This window comes from Carcharodon carcharias, unplaced genomic scaffold (assembly GCF_017639515.1).
Source record: "Carcharodon carcharias isolate sCarCar2 unplaced genomic scaffold, sCarCar2.pri U02, whole genome shotgun sequence".
NCBI classification, from domain to species: domain Eukaryota; kingdom Metazoa; phylum Chordata; class Chondrichthyes; order Lamniformes; family Lamnidae; genus Carcharodon; species Carcharodon carcharias.
In genome coordinates, this window is record NW_024470889.1 from 770188 (window position 1) to 784397 (window position 14210).

At 46.9% G+C, this 14210-nt stretch overlaps 1 protein-coding gene across 1 annotated transcript; it reads right to left on the minus strand.

Annotated features, from left to right (window-relative positions):
• Window positions 1–2302: 2302 nt before the first annotated feature.
• Window positions 2303–9374, minus strand: LOC121275113 (tyrosinase-like). Its single transcript, XM_041182528.1, has 2 exons — window positions 8565–9374; window positions 2303–2431 (listed from the first exon to the last, which is right to left on the minus strand). The coding sequence occupies exons 1-2, from the start codon at window positions 9372–9374 to the stop codon at window positions 2303–2305; spliced, it is 939 nt and encodes a 312-aa protein (XP_041038462.1).
• Between the last annotated feature and the right edge of the window lie 4836 nt (window positions 9375–14210).

Genomic DNA, 14210 nt, shown 5'->3' on the forward strand with positions numbered 1-14210 from the left:
TAGTGTAAAACACCTGAGTTTCAAAGCAAGTACCCAGCCAGTCAGCTGAGAGTGAATGGTGGTTTAAATTAGAAGGTAGAAACTACTCCTTAAAGTAGTATTTGTCTTGTCACAACAGCCTTTATGACAAATCTTAAAAAGTGCTTATTTAACTAATTAGATCATAGGGTCACAGCTAATTCCCCCCCCCACCCTCCAAAAAAATAATTATTGGCTTGTTGACTTTTAGTGAATGGCCTTGGCTGTGGGTTCAGTTTCTCTGGCTTTTCTTGTGCCAAACAGTGAGCTAGAACAAGAGATTATCTTAATGATAAATATCACAAAGATTGGTAAAGATCTGACAGGCCATTTATTTCATTTGCTTCAGTCTTGCATCATAGCTTCGAACTGCTTCTTCAACCATTCTGGGATTTCTGCCTCCACGAGCCCACATTTTTCTACATGCATTCTTTCTGCAAAGTGACTCCCTGACATCAGCTCTGACCTGCTAACTGTTTGTGCAGGGGGAAATGCAGAGATCTCCCTGCTCTAAGTGTGACGTTTTACAGTGGAATAGTGCTGTTATTAATCTTTGCTATTCCAGTTGCTATCTTGTACATCTTCATCCCATTCACTACCTTTCAACATGACCGATTCAGAGCTTTCATGTCGATTCGAGCCCCGGCTACCTTCATCACAGCAGTGACTTTGCTTTAAAGGTGCTTTGCGACATCTAGAGACAACATACAAAGGCCAGTTCTTCTTTTGCAAATCCACACTCTTGAAGTTCATACATGAAGAGATAACGGGAGAAGGCATTAGAGAATGAAAGCTACCCATGGAACCTTGTATCCTACAAAGATAGTCAATGCTTTTGAGAGGGGAAAGATAGAAAACAGAAGCAGAAGTGGGTCATTCGGCCCTTTGAGGCTGCTCTGCCATTCAATTTGATCATGGCTGATCCTCTATCTCAATGCCGTATTCCTGCTCTCTCCCCATAATCCCTTGATGCCTTTAGAGTTTAGAAATCTATCTATTTCCTTCTTAAGTATAATCAGTGACTCTAGCGAGAGAATTCCACAGCTTTACCACCGTCTGAGTGAAGAAGTTTCTCCGCATCTCAGCCCTAAATAGCCTACCCCGCATCCTGAGATTGTGACCTCTTGTTCTAGACCCCCCCAACCAGCTAGAGGAAAGATCGTCCCTGCATTCAGTCTGTCCATCCCTGTCAGAATTTTATATGTTTCAATAAGATCCCCTCTCATTCTTCTAAACTCCAGTCAATACAGGCCGAGTCGGCCCAACCTCTCCCTCATACAACAACCCTGCCTTCCCAGGCATCAAGCAATTCAAGAGTGCTTTTCTTTGAAAAAGAAAGAATATGAAATAATCATCGAGGGTCTGGTTAACATTTTCATTGCCAAAGTTAAATTAAAATTAAACAATGAATCTGTGAGAAATGCACAACTTCTCAATTTTCTATTTTCTCATTTTGATATTAATTAGGTCACATATATTTTTTGCTAAGCAGTGTAATATTTTCATTGCAATTCTAATGTATAATTGCAATTTACAATATATACAAATTCCTTTATTTAATTTGTGTTTGTTGATATCCTTTGCTCACCAGTCCTGACTCCAGGATTTGTTTAAAACTTGGTGAATCCGTGTCCTTCTGCAGATACATCCACAGTGTGTTTGACCTGGAAATGGGCTAAACATTATCAAGCGGAACTCTGAAAAGGTCTTGGGTGACAATCAATGGCTCAATGTGGTTATCGCCAGGGACAAAAGCAACACACACACTTAAGGTGGATGCTAGATCTGTGACTCATCATCAATGGTGCCAAAACCCTGGTCCTTAAAGGTAAGCTTCTTTCAATTTAGACCCCTCATAACCCCGCACAACCCCAATTCAGTCAGTTAAGCTGCAAGATCAATTAAATTACGCACACATTACCATTTGGAGAGGACTTATGCTGGCCAACAAAGCTAAGGCTGTTGATGAGCTATGTTCACACAAAGACTGCAGTTTTCTGTAATTACCATGGTTAATTCTTAGGCCATCACAATTCACAACAATGAGAAAGAACTCCTGACTCTTTCAAGAACTGTGGACACAGGGGATGTGATGCCTTGGGTGCTTAATGTACCGTGTAATGTGATACGTCCCGATTGGGGGACTTGGCCAATTCACTGACTCGGGTGAAACTGTGCCAACAAATCCCCAGGCTGGATCCAGGGATGTGGTATAGTGTCTGACCTCTGCAGCTGGCCTTTAGGGCCCTGGTCAAAGTAGAGTGGATTAGGCCCATTCCACTGTCTAGTTGCCCCTTTTCTTGGATTGTGCCAACGTCTGGATGTCAGTGTGGAACTCGATGTTCTCATTTCTGAAATTGTGGCTGCCGACTTTGGTTTTGTACATGCAGAATGGGAATTGTAGTCGGAAAGGCTGGTGACACCAATGGGACAATACAAAAGCTTCATCAGGGCCTTGAGCAGGGGAGAGAACCCGGGAACAGTGAGGCTGGGAGCATGTGTTTTACTTGACTAGGGTGTAAAATTGTGATTGCTGAATGCAATAAAAAAATGAGGCAGACAAGGGCAACAACTGACACTTGCATTTGGCCCTGAATGTTTGCAAGAAGGGCTACAAGGCGTGGTCTGGGTGAACCCTGAATGAGTGGCTGTGCTGGTTGGTGGGGGGAGGTAACAGGGGTTGGAATCAGTGGCAATGGGGTAGAACAGTGCTTCCCAATTTGACTTTGGTGTTGTCAGATGCACCCTCCCTCTGATCTAGAAGCATTAGCTCCACATCTCCTGCTTACCTGAACACTTTGCATGCAGGCAGAAAAGCTTTCATTAAAACGTGAGGTTTCGGAGAAAATTTGGCGAGCCCTATGGCACTGCATAAAACATCTGGAATACCGTTTAGACAGGGAGACACGGTATGTTATTAAAGGGAAAGCTACGAAGAGTGGAAAGGACCTGGCAAGGTAATGGGATGTGATGTGAAAACAGTAATTGTGCAACACTGCAGTCAAACTGTCCGGGTACTTTCTTTGTTGTTAATTGGCACTGACTCTACCTTTACAGGTTCTGAACAGAACATAGAATGCGAGGAGGGGCGCATACACACACACACACATACATACGTACATACACACACACACACACACACACATATATACATACATACACACATACATACATACATACACACACACATACATACACACACACATATACATACATACACACACACATACATACACACACATACACACATACATACATACACACACACACATACATACACACACACATACACACACACATACATACACACATACACACACAAACACACACACATATACAGACATACATATACATACACACACACATACATACACATACACACACATACATACACATACACACACATACATAGATACACACACACATACATAGATACACATATATATGTGCATACATACACACATACACACACATTGATACACACACACACAATATACATACACACATACATACACACACATACATACATACACACATACATACACACACACATACATGCACACACACACATACATACATACACATACATAGATACACACACACACATAAATACATACGCATACACACACACACACACACATAGATACACACACACACACATACATACATACAAATACACATACATACATGCAAACGCACATACATACACATACATACATACACACACATACATAGATACACACACACATACACAGACACACATACACACATACACACACATACACATACACACACACATACACACACACACATACATACGTACACACATATATGCACTCACTTCAGAGAGAATCAGTGACTCAGGCAGTGAGAGAGAGAATCAGTGACAGAGGCAGTGAGAGAGAGAGAGAATCAATGACAGAGGCAGAGAGAGAGAGAGAATCAGTGAAAGAGGCAGTGAGAGAGAGAGAGAATCAGTGACACAGGCAGAGAGAGAGAGAGAGAATCAGTGACTGAGGCAGTGGGAGAGAGAGAATCAGTGACTGAGGTAGTGAGAGAGAGAGAATCAGTGACACAGGCAGAGAGAGAGAATCTGTGACAGGGGCAGTGAGAGTGACAGAGAGAGAACAGTGACTGAGTCAGTGAGAGAGACACAGAGAGAATGTGTGATAGGGGCAGAGAGAGAGAGACAATCAGTGACAGAGACAGTGAGAGAGAGAGAGAGACAAAGTCAGGGAGAGACGCAGTGAATGGGAGGATGAGAGAGAGAATTAGGGACAGGGGCAGTGAGAGAGACAGAATGAGTGACAGTGGCAGTGAAATGGAGAAAATCAGTGACAGAGGCAGTGAGAGAGAATCAGTGAGAAGGACAGAGAGAGACAATCTGACAGAGGCAGAGAGAGAGAGAGGAGAGAGAGACAGCTGCAGTGAAATAGAGAGAGAAAATCAGTGTCAAGCAGAGAGACAGAGAAAGAGAGAGAATCAAGTTTATCCTTTAAAAAGTATTTGAATGAGCACTTGGCACGTCATAACATTCAAGGCTATGGGCCAAGTGCTGGGAAATGGGATTAGGTAGGTAGGTCAGGTGTTTCTCATCTGTCGGTGCAGACTCAATGGGCTGAAGGGCCTCTTCTGCAATGTGTGATTCTGTGACAAAGGCAGTGAGAGAGAGAGAGAATCAGTGACAGAGGCAGTGAGAGAGAATCAATGACAGAGGTTGTGAGAGAGAGAGAATCAATGACAGACGCAGTGAGAGAGAGAGAGAATCAGTGACAGAGGCAGTGAGAGAGAGAGAATCAATGACAGAGGTTGTGAGAGAGAGAGAATCAATGACAGACGCAGTGAGAGAGAGAGAGAATCAGTGACAGAGGTAGTGAGAGAGAGAATCAGTGACAGGTAGTGAGAGAGAGAGAGAGAATCAGTGACAGAGGTAGTGAGAGAGAGAGAATCAGTGACAGAGGCAGTGAGAGAGAGAGAGAGAATCAGTGACAGAGGTAGTGAGAGAGAGAATCAGTGACAGAGGTAGTGAGTGAGAGAGAATCAGTGACAGAGGCAGTGAGAGAGAGAGAGAGAGAGAGAATCAGTGACAGGGGCAGCGAGAGAGAGAGAATCAGTGACAGAGGCAGTGAGAGAGAGAGAGAGAGAATCAATGACAGAGGTAGTGAGAGAGAGAATCAGTGACAGAGGTAGTGAGAGAGAGAGAGAGAATCAGTGACAAAGGCAGTGAGAGAGAGAGAGAGAGAATCAGTGACAGAGTTAGTGAGAGAGAGAGGATCAGTGACAGAGGTAGTGAGAGAGAGAGAGAGAATCAGTGACAGAGGTAGTGAGTGAGTGAGAGAGAATCAGTGACAGAGGCAGTGAGAGAGAGAATCAGTGACAGAGGCACTCAGAAACAGGTATAGAAAATGTGTGACAGGCAGTGTTAGAGAACCAGTGACTGAGGCATTGAGAGAGGAAGAGACTTCGTGGCACAGGTCATGAGAGAAGGAGAGAATCAGTGACAGGAAGTGAAAGAGAGAGACACAGAGAAAGAGAATCAGTGACAGCAGTAGTGAGAGAACAAGGGAAGGAGGGAGAATCAGTGACAGAGGTAATGAAAGAGAGAGAGAAAAGTTTTACCATGATGCTTCTGGGGATGGGAGATTTTAGTCACAAGTTTCGATGGGAAATGCTGCGATTGATCTCCTTGAATCACAGGAGGTTGATGGGAGATTTGTTAGAAGTGAACGAGGTGATGACAGGGTTTATTAAGCTAGACATGGTGGCTGTCCCATTAGCTGATCGTACAAGGACTGGGGAACACAGAGTTTTCATTTCAGGCAAGAGATGCAGAAGGAATGTGGGCAAGAAGTGTTTTAACACAGCGAGAGGTGATGTTCTGGAACCCCACGCGGTGGTGGAAGTGGAGACGATGAATGATGTCAAAAGGAAAATGGATGAGAACTTGAGGGGAAACAGGGATAAATGGGGGTCTGGGACTGACTGGATTGCTGTCCAGAGGGCCAGCATGGACTTGATGGGCTGAATGGTCTACTTTTTTCTCTTTTTTTTCATGGGTTGTGGGCATTGTCCACAAGGCCAGCATTTGTTACCCATCTCTAATTGCCCTTGAACTGAGTGGCTTTGCTCGGCCATTTCAGAGGGCAGTTAAGAGTCAACCACAAAAAGGTGTGTCTGGAGTCACATGCTGGCCAGACCGGGTAAGAATGGCAGATTTCCTTTCCTAAAGGACATTAGTGAACCAGATGGGGTTTTTCAACAATTGATGATAGTTTCATGGTCACCATTCCTGGCACTAGCTTTCAACTCCAGATTTATTGATTGAATTGAACTTGCACCAGCTGCTGTGGTGGGATTTGAATGTGTATTCTGAGCCACAAATGACACTATGAGAGTCCGAGACAAACAAAGAGAGATTGACAAAAAGAAAAATACCTGGAAAAGCTCAGCAGGTCTGACAGCATCTGCGGAGAGGAACACAGTTACCGTTTCAGGTCTGAATGACCCTTCAACAGAACGAAGGAAATAGAGAAATGAGGTGAAATATAAGCTGGTTGAGGGGGCTGGGACAGGTAGAGCTGGATAGGGGGGCAGTGATAGGTGGAGGCAAAGAAGAGATTGCCAAAAATGTCATAGACAAAAGGGGTGTTGACGGTGGTGATATTATCTATGGAATGTGCTAATAGGGACATTAAGGATAGCAGGTAGGACAAGCTAGTGGCAGATGGCCCTAGTGGGGTTGGGGTGGGGGGGAAGGGATCGAAATGGGCTAAAAGGTGGAGATAAAATAATAGATCGAAATAAATTTAAAAATAGGTGGGAAAAGACAAATGTATATATTTTTTAAAAATTGTGAATTATTGGGAAAAGGGGGATTGGAAAGGGGGTGGGGATGGAGGAGAGAGTACATCATCTGAAATTGTTGAACTCAATATTAAGCCCGGAACACTATAAAGTGCCTAATCGGAAGATGAGGTGCTGTTCCTCCAGTTTGCGTTGGGCTTCACTGGAACAATGCAGCAGGCCAAGGACAGACATGTGGACATGAGAGCAGGGTGGAGTGTTGAAATGGCAAGCGACAGGGAGGTCTGGGTCATACTTGCGGACAGACCGAAGGTGTTCTGCAAAGCGGTCATCCAGTCTGTGTTTGGTCTCTCCAATGTAGAGGAGACCACATTGGGAGCAGCGAATGCAGTAGACTAAATTGAGGGAAGTGCAAGTGAAATGCTGCTTCACTTGAAAGGAATGTTTGGGCCCTTGGACAGTGAGGAGGGGGAAAGTGAAGGGGCAGGTATTGCACCTTCTGTAGTTGCATGGGAAGGTGCCATGGGAGGGGGATGAGGTGTAGGGTGTGATGGAGGAGTGGACCAGGGCGTCCCATAGGGTATGATCCCTATGGAATGCCACCGGGGGGGTGAAGGGAAGATGGGTTTGGTGGTGGCATCTTGCTGGAGTTGGCGGAAATGGCGGAGGATGATCCTTTGAATGCGGAGGCTGGTGGGGTGATAAGTGAGGACAAGGGGGACCCTATCATGTTTCTGGGAGGGAGGAGAAGGTGTGAGGGTGGATGCGCGGGAGATGGGCTGGACACGGTTAGGCCCTGTCAACCACCGTGGGTGGAAAACCTCGGTTAAGGAAGAAGGAAGACCTGTCAGAGGAACTGTTTTGGGAAGTGGCATCATCAGAACAGATGTGACGGAGGCGAAGGAACTGAGAGAATGGAGTCCTTACAGGAAGCGGGGTGTGAGGAGCTGTAGTCGAGGTAGCTGTGGGAGTCGGTGGGTTTGTAATGGATATTGGTGGACAGTCTATTACCAGAGATTGAGACAGAGAGGTCAAGGAAGGGAAGGGAAGTGTCAGAGATGGACCATGTGAAAATGATGGAGGGGTGGAGATTGGAAGCAAAATTAATAAATTTTTCTAAGTCCCGACGAGAGCATGAAGCAGCACCGAAGTAATCATCGATGTACTGGAGAAAGAGTTGTGGGAGGGGACCGGAGTAGGACTGGAACAAGGAATGTTCCACATACCCCATAAAGAGACAGGCATAGCTGGGGCCCATGCGGATACCCATAGCCACACCTTTTATTTGGAGGAAGTGAGAGGAGTTAAAGGAGAAATTGTTTAGTGAGAGAACAAGTTCAGCCAGACGGAGGAGAGTAGTGGTGGATGGGGATGGGGAAAGAGAGTGAGAGACAGTGTGACACTGAGAGGAAGACTGAGAAAGAGAGAGAGATTCAGAGAAAGAGTCAAAGAGATTCAGAGGCAGAGACATTGAGAGCGAGAAATAGAGATAGAGAGAGGAAAAGAGAGTCAGTGAAAGAGACAGGCAGAGACAGTAAGAGAGAGAAACAGAGAGAGGGAAAGAGAGAGTCAGTGAGAAAGACGGAGGTAGAGTGAGAAAGAGAAATAGAGAGACAGCAGGAGAGAGACATGGACAGAGAGAGAGAGAGAGGGAGATGGATTGTGGGTGGTATCTTAGAGGAGTTGGAGATTGAGTGGGGAGAGAGGTGTTAAAGCCGACATGAACAGTGAGTTGATCTTACCAGCCAGCAGCAGAAGCAGGAGGTCTGACTGAGGACCCCTTGTGCATCATTGGAACCGAAGATATGGTCAATGCAGATGTCACAGCTCTGCTGTCCTGCCCAGGCCCAGTATGGGAGGTAGAAATCCTGCTCTCCAGTCAGGTTTCTCATCTCCCTCTCAAAGGACAGGAGGTAGACACGGTGCCAACAGGGGAAGGCAGGTCCCTGGTGGGCGTAGCTACTCAGCTGGCCATCCCCCTGGGGCTTGGCACAGAGATAGTGTGCCCAGGCCAAGATGTCGTCGAGGCTGGCATCACGGACATGGAGCGGCGAGCCGGGCTCAGGACTGGAGCTTGTATAGATGACGTATCGGGAGCTGACTGTGCGCTTGGCCAGCAGGAGGCGGTCCAGGAAGAGGTCCCGCTCAGACACTGACATCTGCCGCAGATCCCGCCTCTCCACCAGGCGCCGCCGCTGGCATTGTGAGCCCACCCGGCCGGGGGCACACTCCCCACAGTCCACACCGCCACATCCCCGTTGGCACGCGCACAGCCAGCTGAAGAAGTAGGACGGGCAGCATAGGCGGAAATGGGTGGCGTGCCCCTCACCCACCTGCCCACCTGACCAGGGTGACGGCAGTGCCAGCTCCTGGCAATAGCCCCGGCCTGAGGCACTCCCACAGGGTGAGCCATCGCCCCACCAGTGTGGGCAGCACATGCCATTTGCTATGTGCCAATCACTGGCGCAAGTGCGAGGGACCTGCCCCTGGGTGCTTGCCAAGACGGCCAATACCAGCAGTAGCTGGCAGCAGCAGGCACAAGGTTTGGACATTGTTTGCAACCAGACTGACTCCCACATGGCTCCTTATTGGCAGTGATGGGTTCCTGCGATGCTCAAACTAATGAGACTCCGGTGGCGCTGACGATCGACAATTCTTCCCAGCTCCGCATCCGGCTGTCAGGTCCTGCCCGGCTGCTGTAGAATCTGATCCTGCGGACGACCCCCCGCTCCGGCCTCCGTTGCACCGTTACCCAGTACTCAGCTGGTTGACTGACGTGTACCTTGCCCCTGTGAGGATAAGCAGAACAGCAGGTTAGAGGTCAACCAGAAAGAGAGTCTGAGGGGGAATTGGATGGGGAATGCAGACAGAGACACAGTTACACGCCAGAGGCACACACACACTCTCTCACACACAGGCAAATACAGACATAGGAACATAGGAGACAGGAGCAGGAGTCGGCCATTTGGCCCTTCGAACCCACTCCGCCATTTAATTAGATCATGGCTGATCTTCTCCCTCACGCCATTTTCTTACCCTATCCCTATTCTGCTTGATATCTTTCATCTGTGGAAATCTATCAATCTCAGTCTCATACTCAATGACTGAGCCTCCACAGCCCTCTGCGGTAGAGAATTCCAAACATTCACAACCCTCTGAGTGAAGAAATTCCTCCTCAAGTCAGTCCTAAATGGCCTGCCCCTTATCCTGAGACTGTGATCCCTGGTTCTAGACCCCCCAGCCAGGGGATACATCATTCCTGCATCTATCCTGTCCAGCCTTGTAAGAATTTGGTATCTTTCAATAAGATCGCCTCTCATTCTTTGAAACTCTAGTGAATACAGGCCCAGTCTCCTCAGTCTCTCCTCATAGGACAATGCTGCCATCCCAGGGATCAGTCTGGTGAACCTTCACTGCACTCCCTCTATGGGAAGTATCTCCTTCCTTTGATAGGGAGACCAAAACACAATACTCCAGGTGCGATCTCACCAAGGCTTTTAAGCAATCGCCCCCACCCCGGCACCTTCTCCCATTGTCCCCATGAACGTTTTGACACCTGGTGAAGGGGGAAGCGATGTACATAAATAATAACTGAGATAGAGAAACAAGTGTTGGAAGAAGAGGGGAGGGGGGAGTGGAACATGCTGAATCTGTAATGTGGCGTTCAACTGATCCTATTAACTTTTAAGGACCAGCAAGAAGTTTGTTTGCAGTAACTGAAGTTTAAGTGATCTTTAACTCCTCAGGTCTGGATACCTTGGTTCCAAGCCTCTGACGTGATTAATGTGGTGTAACTGTGCTGTTGTTAAAGGAAGTGAACGGACGAAAACCTGCAAGATGGTGCAGTCGGTAAGATGAAATATTAAATTGATAAGGTTAAAGTTATTGTTAAATTTGTGACCAAATTTGTACGGGCTGGTTGCTTGGAAACCAAGAAGTTGGCGGAGATGAGACTATGGTCTCGTTAATTGTGTCAGGGCTGGAGAACAGAGAGCGAACTCTCTGTAAAATGATCAAAAACTTGATGAGGCTGCCAGAGTCAACTGGCCAATCGCTGAGCCTCGAGAAGACATGTTCGACCTATCCGGAGCCGATCATGAGGGTAGTGAGCGCCGAGCGGGGTATAAGAAGCTGTGCCCCAAAATGATAGCTGGCTTGCTCAGGACGGAGTAGCCTGATCAAGTACTTGGAGACTGGAAGGAGAGAACTGATCTCTCCTTCCCTTCCGACACTCAGACAAACCCAGGCAACCTTGCACATGTGGACATGAGAGTATACGTCTTATTGAGTGTAAGAAGATTTTTGTTTGAGTGCCAAATAAACGTGTTGTGCGCAAACTAAAATGGGTTGTTGATACCCAGAGTAGACCTCCGAATGGGAGAAGGGGATATCACCTTACAAAATGGGTTATTTTAATTAGTTACAGGTTCTATACATTCACAGCAAACATCTTTATTCCTGTACTCAAATCCTCTTGCAATGAAGGCCAACACCACCAATGCCTTCCTAGTTACTTGTTGCACCTGCATGTTAACCTTGCGATGCACAAGAACATCCAGGTCCCTTTGGATATCTACATTTCTCAATCTTTTCCCCATTTAAGACATATTCTGCATTTCTGTTTATTCCTACCAAAGTGGATAACCTTACATTTTTCCACATTACAGCTTAAAGGTGTATTACACCTCAGATAGCCACACCCTTCTCTCTGAAATGAAAGATTGAATAGATTAATGGGAGAACGTAAGCTCACAATCTGTAACCAAGAGCATCTCTCGTGGTCACTTGTAGCTTCAGGCCCACTCGCCTTGTCGCTGATACAGCCTTGTCGCTGATACAGCCTTGTTGCTGATGCAGCCTTGTACGTGATGCAGCCTTGTACCTGATACAGCTTTGTACCTGATACAGCCTTGAACCTGATACAGCCGTGTCCCTGATACAGCCTTGTCACTGATACAGCCTTGTCACTGATACAGCCTTGTCACTGATGCAGCCTTGTCCCTGATACAACCTTGTACCTGATACAGCCTTGTCGCTGATATAGCCTTGTCGTTGATATAGCCTTATACCTGATACTGCCGTGTCACTGATACAGCATTGTACCTGATACAGACTTGTCACTGATACCGCCTTGTACCTGATACAGACTTGTCACTGATACCGCCATGTCACTGATACGGCCTTGTACCTGATACAGCCGTGGCACTGACACAGCCTTGTCACTGAAACAGCCTTGTCGCTGATACAGCCTTGTCGCTGATACAGCCTTGTCGCTGATACAGCCTTGTACCTGATACAGCCTTGTACCTGATACAGCCTTGCACCTGATACAGCCTTGTACCTGATACAGCCTTGTACCTGATACAGCCTTGTACCTGATACAGCCTTGTCCCTGATACAGCCTTGTACCTGATACAGCCTTGTACCTGATACAGCCTTGTACCTGATACAGCCTTGTCACTGTTACAGCCTTGTCACTGATACAGCCTTGTACCTGATACAGCCTTGTCGCTGATACAGCCTTGTCACTGATACAGCCTTGTCACTGAAACAGCCTTGTACCTGATACAGCCTTGTCACTGATACAGCCTTGTCACTGATACAGCCTTGTTCCTGGTACAACCTTGTACCTGATACAGCCTTGTCACTGATACAGCCTTGTACCTGATACAGCCTTGTCACTGATACAGCCTTGTACCTGATACAGCCTTGTCGCTGATACAGCCTTGTACCTGATAACAGCCTTGTACCTGATAACAGCCTTGTACCTGATACAGCCTTGTCGCTGATACAGCCTTGTCCCTGATACAGCCTTGTCCCTGATACAGCCTTGTACTTGATACAGCCTTGTCACTATTACAGCCTTGTCGCTGATACAGCTTTGTCGCTGATACAGCCTTGTCGCTGATACAGCATTGTACCTGATACAGCCTTGTACCTGATACAGCCTTGTCGCTGTTATAGCCTTGTCGCTGATACAGCCTTGTCGCTGATACAGCCTTGTACCTGATACAGCCTTGTACCCGATAAAGCCTTGTCACTGGTACAGCCTTGTCACTGGTACAGCCTTGTCGCTGATACAGCCTTGTACTTGATACAGCCTTGTCACTATTACAGCCTTGTCGCTGATACAGCTTTGTCGCTGATACAGCCTTGTCGCTGATACAGCCTTGTCGCTGATACAGCATTGTACCTGATACTGCCTTGTACCTGATACAGCCTTGTCACTGATACAGCCTTGTACCTGATACAGCCTTGTACCTGACACAGCCTTGTACCTGACACAGCCTTGTACCTGACACAGCCTTGTCACTGGTACAGCCTTGTACCTGATACAGAATTGTCACTGATACAGCCTTGTACCTGATACAGCCTTGTACCTGATCCAGCCTTGTCGCTGATATAGCCTTGTACCTGATACAGCCTTGTCACTGGTACAGCCTTGTACCTGATACAGCCTTGTCACTGGTACAGCCTTGTACCTGATCCAGCCTTGTCGCTGATACAGCCTTGTACCTGATACAGCCTTGTGCCTGATACAGCCTTGTACCTGATACAGCCTTGTCACTGTTACAGCCTTGTCACTGATACAGCCTTGTACCTGTTACAGCCTTGTACCTGTTACAGCCTTGTCGCTGATACAGCCTTGTTGCTGATACAGCCTTGTCGCTGATACAGCCTTGTACCTGATGCAGCCTTGTCACTGCTACAGCCTTGTCACTGATACAGCCTTGTCACTGATACAGCCTTGTTCCTGATACAGCCGTGTACCTGATACAGCCTTGTCGCTGATACAGCCTTGTATCTGATACAGCCTTGTCACTGATACAGCCTTGTACCTGATACAGCCTTGTACTTGATACAGCCTTGTCGCTGATACAGCCTTGTCGCTGATACAGCCTTGTACCTGATACAGCCTTGTACCTGATACAGCCTTGTCGCTGATACAGCCTTGTACCTGATACAGCCTTGTCGCTGATACGTTCTTGTCGTTGATACAGCCTTGTCACTGATACAGCCTTGTCGCTGATACAGCCTTGTCCCTGATACAGCCTTGTCGCTGATACGGTCTTGTCGTTGATACAGCCTTGTCACTGATACAGCCTTGTCGCTGATATATCCTTGTACCTGATACAGCCTTGTACCTGATACAGCCTTGTCACTGATACTGCCTTGTCGATGTTATAGCCTTGTACCTGATACAGCCTTGTACCTGATACAGCCTTGACACTGGTACAGCCTTATACCTGATGCAGCCTTGTTGCTGTTATAGCCTTGTACCTGATATAGCCTTGTACCTGATACAGCCTAGTACCTGATACAGCATTGTCACTGATACAGCCTTGTCACTGATACTGCCTTGTACCTGATACAGTTTTGTCACTGAT

Excerpts from the sequence above, each read along its gene's own strand:
- LOC121275113 (XM_041182528.1), bottom strand. The coding sequence starts at position 9,374 with ATGTCCAAACCTTGTGCCTGCTGCTGCCAGCTACTGCTGGTATTGGCC. Across the intron at positions 2,432-8,564 it reads CCTGCTTCTGCTGCTGGCTG|CCTTTCCGACTACAATTCCC; the intron begins GTAAGATCAACT and ends TGGTGTCACCAG.